We start from the raw sequence: 8437 nt of genomic DNA on the forward strand, positions 1-8437 counted from the left end.
GCCCCAATCTGGGGTGCCAGCCAGAGGGTCAAGAAGAGCAGAGCTGATTGCACAAGCTTCAGGAATGGCTTGCTCCAGCCACAGCCCAGCCTCAGCAGTACTGCCTAAGAGTCTAATTCTTTCCAGAAAGACTTAGATTAAGCAACAGTCCTGATGCTGGGGAGTCGGGTAGGGGATGGGGATATCTGCCCTGAGGGAACTCATACCTTTGGGAGGTGACCCTTTGCTCTGCTGTGTTCCAGACATCAATGAGTGTGGACCACCCTTGCAAGTGTCCTGTGGAAAATTCGCAGACTGCCAGAACACGGAAGGGGGCTACCACTGCACGTGCATCAAAGGATATGAGCTTATTTCTGGGGCAACAACGTTCAGGAACGCGAGTGAGAACACGTGTCAAGGTAAGAATGACCCTGCGTCTTCCACCTCTCCATCCATGAGGTTTGTGGTGAGCTAAATGCTGAGTCATTCCTGCAGCATCCAGGGGTCAGGGCATTGGTTACAGGTGTAGCACCCAGGTCTGAACTGGGACAGGGGTACCTGTTCCTGTCCCACCTGCACAGAGAGGCAGGCATGATTCAGGGACCCAAATCCTGGCTTTGCCATCTGATAGCTGAGTGTGTGACACTGGCCAGGATATGTATTCAGAAATCACTGTTAACAAGTGAGATGTGATAATACTATTGTGATTTTATGTTTTCTTTTTTAAGAGTCCCTATCGTTTACAGATAAAAACAAAACTAGGTTTGCCTTTTATTAACTGTGTGATCTTGGACAAATTACTTCACCTCTCTGTGCCCCAGTTTACCCATGTATAAAAAGGGGGTGACAGTGGCACTTACCTCATAGAATTGCTGGGAAGGTACCTGAGGTCACAAAGCACAAAGCAGTGATAGCTTTGGTTTTAAAATTATAATCAGTATGATCTAACGCACCCTCCCTTGGATGGGCAACCCTGGGAGCTGTGCCTCAGGGTGAGTGCTCAGAGAGCAGTTGTCCTGGCCCATTCACTCACCAGGGCCCCAGGAGGAGCCTGGCCTCCACACGTCATCAGGCTTTGCCCTCTTTCCAGGGGGATCAGGCAGGAAGGGGAAGGAGCAGATGGGGCAGATGGGAGCCACGACTCCAGAGAGGGGGTTAGAACTGAAAACTGAGGATAGGGAGAGGAGGAGAGCAAAGGTAGGAGGGGAGGAGGAGGCTAAGCCCATGGTGCAGAGGACTTTGAGGGGCATCCACAGGCCTACCTTGCTGCAGAGAGAAGAGCCCACAAATTTGGTCCCAACTCCTTCCCTCCTAGCACAAAGAGAGAGGGCTGCAGTGCCTCCCTGGTGGGATGGAAGAGAGGACGTGCATCTATATGGAGGCACTGCTGGCCCATAGGGGCCTCTGAGGGTGGATGCTGTACTTGAAACATGTGGCCTGGCCAGAATACAGAGCATTCATGTGAATGGGAAAAGGTGCCTGTCTCCTTGTGAACTGTGTGTTTGGAGAATGGAGAATGAGCCGGTTTTCCTCTCGCCATTTGCCTCCTTGGCCAGGCACTCTTGTGCAGTGAGCAACCTGTACAACTGCACATGGTGGTCATGGATCCTACTCTGTGTGCCTGGACTGGGGGTGCCACCCACCCACTGCTGCAGGCCCCTACAGAGACATGGATGACCAAGATTGAGGTGGGAGGGGACCCCAATGGGCCTCAAGGTTGGTGACAGGAAGGGAGCAGCTTGCTCGTTTGGACCCAAGCCTGCAACCTGAAGAGCTAGCTTCATGATGGACTCAGCTGAACTGTCAGTGCACCCCGCACTTTGGCATTCCAGTCTTCAGTGCACCCAAGGACATGTCCACCTATGTCCTGGCCTTGGGGTCTGCTATGTGCAGGAGATCTGAGCTGCTCCCTGGGTACCTCGTTCCACTTTCTCCAGACATCAGAGGGCTGTCCTGTGTACCTACCTAGTCTCCCGACCCTCTGTGAAGCCCAAGGCTCAGAACAGCTTGTAGAAGGTCACTTCCAGATGTTTGGAGCATGCCCCCTGCACCTGGCATCTTATTTGTGTAAAAGGAAAGAGCGGGTGACATTCAAGATACTCAATGAGATTACAGCACCATGTGTTCTAGAACAGTATCTGTCCCCTTTGCCATGCTCAGTGACTGCAAAATTGAGACCTGCCCCCACTGGGACCCTCTCAGACCCCCTGGGCCATGGTGGACCCTGTGACCCTGTCCAGAAATGTGGGAGGAGGGAGATTCAAGGACAGGTCTACTGTCCCCAGCTGGTCCTAACCCTCGCCAAAAACCTACCAGGGGAAGATGCCTCCTGGCACCGTGACCCCACTTCTCAGCTGCTCAGATCCCCACTCAGGGCTCCACTCTGACCCTCCCCAATAATTCCAGCTCTCAGGCCTGAGGCAGCAGTGATGGCTGGGGCTTGGGAGGACGTTGTGTCGGGGGTGAGCAGGGTGACATCAACCTCCAACACACTGGAAGAATCAGGTGAACAAAGAGGCTCCCATCTGGTCCAGATGACAAGAGAGTTTGTCATCGGTGACTATTGCCCCGGCCTGACCCTCTACTGAAGTGATCAGCCCAGGCCCCACGATGACCCAGACCACTTGGGGACAGAAGATGAAGGCTGAGCCCCACTCAGAAGGGTCCACAGGTCTATGTTCCTGGTGGGAGGCCAAGGGCCAAGATGACAGAACACCTGCCACCCTTCACCCATGAGCACCTGCTCCCTGCCCCAGCCACCCAGCCCTCGCCCATTGCGGGCCTTGCTCAGTGGGGATTCTCACAACTTCCTGCCAATCCAGCCGATGCCTTCATGGAAATAGGAAAAAGGCATCTTCACAGTCCCAAGGCTGCCTGGCCAGACATCAGCCCCACTGTCCAGCACAGCCTGATGCCCACTGCCCAGGTGGCCCTGGCCTCTCTGGCATCATCCTCATTTTCTGTGCCACTGCCCAAAAGCCTCGTCCTTGAGCCTTGAATAAACTTGAATAAACTTGGCTTCCTGGAGAGGAGCTGGGTCTCCAGGCGTCTGGAGGCTGTGCCACAGTTTGTCCTTTCAGGACTGAAGAGGGGGATACAGAGCTGCCACCCACCCTCCCACATCTACCCCTCCCACTGTGCCCCAATCTGGGGTGCCAGCCAGAGGGTCAAGAAGAGCAGAGCTGATTGCACAAGCTTCAGGAATGGCTTGCTCCAGCCACAGCCCAGCCTCAGCAGTACTGCCTAAGAGTCTAATTCTTTCCAGAAAGACTTAGATTAAGCAACAGTCCTGATGCTGGGGAGTCGGGTAGGGGATGGGGATATCTGCCCTGAGGGAACTCATACCTTTGGGAGGTGACCCTTTGCTCTGCTGTGTTCCAGACATCAATGAGTGTGGACCACCCTTGCAAGTGTCCTGTGGAAAATTCGCAGACTGCCAGAACACGGAAGGGGGCTACCACTGCACGTGCATCAAAGGATATGAGCTTATTTCTGGGGCAACAACGTTCAGGAACGCGAGTGAGAACACGTGTCAAGGTAAGAATGACCCTGCGTCTTCCACCTCTCCATCCATGAGGTTTGTGGTGAGCTAAATGCTGAGTCATTCCTGCAGCATCCAGGGGTCAGGGCATTGGTTACAGGTGTAGCACCCAGGTCTGAACTGGGACAGGGGTACCTGTTCCTGTCCCACCTGCACAGAGAGGCAGGCATGATTCAGGGACCCAAATCCTGGCTTTGCCATCTGATAGCTGAGTGTGTGACACTGGCCAGGATATGTATTCAGAAATCACTGTTAACAAGTGAGATGTGATAATACTATTGTGATTTTATGTTTTCTTTTTTAAGAGTCCCTATCGTTTACAGATAAAAACAAAACTAGGTTTGCCTTTTATTAACTGTGTGATCTTGGACAAATTACTTCACCTCTCTGTGCCCCAGTTTACCCATGTATAAAAAGGGGGTGACAGTGGCACTTACCTCATAGAATTGCTGGGAAGGTACCTGAGGTCACAAAGCACAAAGCAGTGATAGCTTTGGTTTTAAAATTATAATCAGTATGATCTAACGCACCCTCCCTTGGATGGGCAACCCTGGGAGCTGTGCCTCAGGGTGAGTGCTCAGAGAGCAGTTGTCCTGGCCCATTCACTCACCAGGGCCCCAGGAGGAGCCTGGCCTCCACACGTCATCAGGCTTTGCCCTCTTTCCAGGGGGATCAGGCAGGAAGGGGAAGGAGCAGATGGGGCAGATGGGAGCCACGACTCCAGAGAGGGGGTTAGAACTGAAAACTGAGGATAGGGAGAGGAGGAGAGCAAAGGTGGGAGGGGAGGAGGAGGCTGAGCCCATGGTGCAGAGGACTTTGAGGGGCATCCACAGGCCTACCTTGCTGCAGAGAGAAGAGCCCACAAATTTGGTCCCAACTCCTTCCCTCCTAGCACAAAGAGAGAGGGCTGCAGTGCCTCCCTGGTGGGATGGAAGAGAGGACGTGCATCTATATGGAGGCACTGCTGGCCCATAGGGGCTTCTGAGGGTGGATGCTGTACTTGAAACATGTGGCCTGGCCAGAATACAGAGCATTCATGTGAATGGGAAAAGGTACCTGTCTCCTTGTGAACTGTGTGTTTGGAGAATGGAGAATGAGCCGGTTTTCCTCTCGCCATTTGCCTCCTTAGCCAGGCACTCTTGTGCAGTGAGCAACCTGTACAACTGCACATGGTGGTCATGGATCCTACTCTGTGTGCCTGGACTGGGGGTGCCACCCACCCACTGCTGCAGGCCCCTACAGAGACATGGATGACCAAGATTGAGGTGGGAGGGGACCCCAATGGGCCTCAAGGTTGGTGACAGGAAGGGAGCAGCTTGCTCGTTTGGACCCAAGCCTGCAACCTGAAGAGCTAGCTTCATGATGGACTCAGCTGAACTGTCAGTGCACCCCGCACTTTGGCATTCCAGTCTTCAGTGCACCCAAGGACATGTCCACCTATGTCCTGGCCTTGGGGTCTGCTATGTGCAGGAGATCTGAGCTGCTCCCTGGGTACCTCGTTCCACTTTCTCCAGACATCAGAGGGCTGTCCTGTGTACCTACCTAGTCTCCCGACCCTCTGTGAAGCCCAAGGCTCAGAACAGCTTGTAGAAGGTCACTTCCAGATGTTTGGAGCATGCCCCCTGCACCTGGCATCTTATTTGTGTAAAAGGAAAGAGCGGGTGACATTCAAGATACTCAATGAGATTACAGCACCATGTGTTCTAGAACAGTATCTGTCCCCTTTGCCATGCTCAGTGACTGCAAAATTGAGACCTGCCCCCACTGGGACCCTCTCAGACCCCCTGGGCCATGGTGGACCCTGTGACCCTGTCCAGAAATGTGGGAGGAGGGAGATTCAAGGACAGGTCTACTGTCCCCAGCTGGTCCTAACCCTCGCCAAAAACCTACCAGGGGAAGATGCCTCCTGGCACCGTGACCCCACTTCTCAGCTGCTCAGATCCCCACTCAGGGCTCCACTCTGACCCTCCCCAATAATTCCAGCTCTCAGGCCTGAGGCAGCAGTGATGGCTGGGGCTTGGGAGGACGTTGTGTCGGGGGTGAGCAGGGTGACATCAACCTCCAACACACTGGAAGAATCAGGTGAACAAAGAGGCTCCCATCTGGTCCAGATGACAAGAGAGTTTGTCATCGGTGACTATTGCCCCGGCCTGACCCTCTACTGAAGTGATCAGCCCAGGCCCCACGATGACCCAGACCACTTGGGGACAGAAGATGAAGGCTGAGCCCCACTCAGAAGGGTCCACAGGTCTATGTTCCTGGTGGGAGGCCAAGGGCCAAGATGACAGAACACCTGCCACCCTTCACCCATGAGCACCTGCTCCCTGCCCCAGCCACCCAGCCCTCGCCCATTGCGGGCCTTGCTCAGTGGGGATTCTCACAACTTCCTGCCAATCCAGCCGATGCCTTCATGGAAATAGGAAAAAGGCATCTTCACAGTCCCAAGGCTGCCTGGCTAGACATCAGCCCCACTGTCCAGCACAGCCTGATGCCCACTGCCCAGGTGGCCCTGGCCTCTCTGGCATCATCCTCATTTTCTGTGCCACTGCCCAAAAGCCTCGTCCTTGAGCCTTGAGGGCCTGGCTCAGGGGTGGTTCTTGGTCCATCTCCACGGAGCTGGAGTCTCAGAATTAGCATGGATGGACAGGAGAGTGCTTTCCTGCAGGGTCACCAGGATCCAAGATCTCAGCTGGCAGCATGCACCCTGGGGGAGTGAGGATAAAGTCCATCACTGGGAGCCAAGACGGGCCCTGCTCAGGGAGCACAGCATTTCCCCTGCACTCAGCTCCCGGGAAGGCACAGTCAGGCCTTTGTCTAAATCCTCAGGCTGGGAAACAGGCAGCTGTGATGTCCCCACCCCAGCTAGATGCTGTTCAGGGAGGCTGAGGGAGCTAGAGCTGGCAGGCAGGGAGGACGTGGGTCACTTCTGGCCACATCTGGACAACAGAACATCCGAGCCACTGTGCTCACCCATAGGATGCCTCCATGTGAATTAGAAAAGGCACCCACTCACCGGGGAGGAGAGAATGGGCCCTTCTGGATGCTTCTATGCCAGGAAACATGGCTGACCACCAGCCCGGAAGGCTGTCCACAGCTGTAGGCATCCATCACTCTCTCCTTCCCCTTGCAGACGTGGAAAGTGTGAGGCTGTCCTGGAGCTGGGGAAGGAGCCCAGGTGGTTCCTGGAGCCCGAGGAGGAGGGAGAAAAGCCTCAGGTTCCTGCAATGCCAAGGGCCCGCCAGGGCCCTATCCAAGGATTCGCCTCCCTGAAAGTTCCCGACATAGACCAGGGAGGCAGCAGAGCCTCCTGGGCTTGGAGTTCCCTTGTGGAGGTCCCTGCTCCTGCAAACATTCCCCAGACCTCACTCCTTCCTCATCTGTCACATGGAATCACAGGAAGGTGTCACTTCTGCCTCTAAGAGGGGGAACCTTGGTCCAGGGCTAAGGAGAATGTGGGTATGAGCCTTGATGGGGAAGTCTAGCTTCCATGATTCAGTTTCCCTCTTTGCCTCAGTTTTCTTCTTAAAAATAGGGATGTAGTCCCTGCTGACCCCATCTTAAAGGAAGCTGCCATAATAAGGTTTGGCACTGGGGAGGCAGCAGCACTTTCAGCAAAGGTGTGTCCTCAGTGCAGGCAGTGAAGAGATGGGAGACCTGGGCTGGGCAGGGCTGAGCCTTTGGGTTCTGTTCTAATAAAGGCAGGGATGCAGCACCAGGTGGCCATGCAGTCTCACCCACAGCATCAATATGTGGGTAGCTATCAGTGTTGCAGACTCCCTTGTTAGAAATCCATCACAGGTACCCTGACACATGAAGGGACTCAGCTTTGTCTGGGATCACACTTGCACACATACAATTCTGCTTTGTCCACCTTGCAGGGACGATCTGAGCTTATGGAATTTTTAGAGTAGAAAATGCTATCACAAATTTGTATCCTAAAAGCCCAGGTGGCAGGCGGAGGGGAGTTGTTCTCTGTGTGAAGTGCTAAGAAATTTGAGAAGGTCTAGGAAGGATGGGTGTGGTGAGTGGAGAGGGTGGCCCTGACCCTCTGGTTTTGTCCTCAGATGTGAATGAATGTACCTCGGGGAGAAACCCATGCCACAGCTCCACCCACTGCTTCAACCTCGTGGGCACCTATCAGTGCCGCTGCCGCCCTGGCTGGAAGCCCATTCCTGGGTCCCCGAACGGCCCAAACAACACTGTCTGCGAAGGTTCAGAGCTCAGATGCTACACTTCTGGAGACCCACACTCAAAACACCTGATCACATATGCAGGGCACCCACAGAAACCAAACAGCTTGAACACTGGTGTGCCCCGCTGTGCCTGCTGTTAAGCCTTTTGAGGCTAAATGTGAAAACACCTGGGGGTCCTGGGGAAGGATCTGGGGGCACTGAGAGGAAAGCTCCCAGGGACTCCAGGCAGCAGCTAATTATTAAGTGAGATGAAGACACTGCAGTATTTTCCCAGCCTGGAAGGGGCTCACATGCTGTGTGTCAGAACTCTGCACACTTCCCATAAATAACCTCAGAGTCCACCCGCGGAGGATGTGCGATCACCAGGCAGCACCCCCTCCTGGGCGGGGGAGGGGGCACTAAATGGGAAAGGGGGCGGGGCACCGTGAGGAGAGGGGCCTCATCAGGGCTGCGATAGAGCCTGACCCCCTTCTTCGTGTCCCCAGATGTGGACGAGTGCAGCTCCGGGCAGCATCAGTGTCACAGCTCCACCTTGTGCGCCAACACTAGGGGTTCATACACGTGTGACTGCCGCCAAGGCTGGGTGCCCAAACCCGGATTCCAGAATAAACAAAACACCACCATCTGCGAAGGTACCTGTCCTGACCCCAGACCCCGCCCACAACAAACACAGACACTCTCACACCTAATGAACCTCTGTCCTGTCCCCTGCAGAGATCTTCCC

The 8437-nt window shown here is 54.6% G+C and overlaps 1 protein-coding gene across 1 annotated transcript in view; it reads left to right on the top strand.

The window, feature by feature from the left end:
- Nucleotides 1-8345, top strand: part of LOC130843322 (adhesion G protein-coupled receptor E2-like) — a gene marked incomplete at its 3' end in the record, with an annotated part of 50942 nt that extends 42597 nt beyond the window's left edge. Inside the window, exons 8-11 of the mRNA XM_057719749.1 lie at nucleotides 243-398; nucleotides 3361-3516; nucleotides 7585-7827; nucleotides 8199-8345. Coding sequence (XP_057575732.1) covers nucleotides 243-398; nucleotides 3361-3516; nucleotides 7585-7827; nucleotides 8199-8345 — 702 coding nt within the window. The remainder of the gene's footprint in view (nucleotides 1-242; nucleotides 399-3360; nucleotides 3517-7584; nucleotides 7828-8198) is intronic.
- Between the last annotated feature and the right edge of the window lie 92 nt (nucleotides 8346-8437).

This window comes from Hippopotamus amphibius, unplaced genomic scaffold, assembly GCF_030028045.1.
Source record: "Hippopotamus amphibius kiboko isolate mHipAmp2 unplaced genomic scaffold, mHipAmp2.hap2 scaffold_274, whole genome shotgun sequence".
NCBI classification, from domain to species: Eukaryota; Metazoa; Chordata; class Mammalia; order Artiodactyla; family Hippopotamidae; genus Hippopotamus; species Hippopotamus amphibius.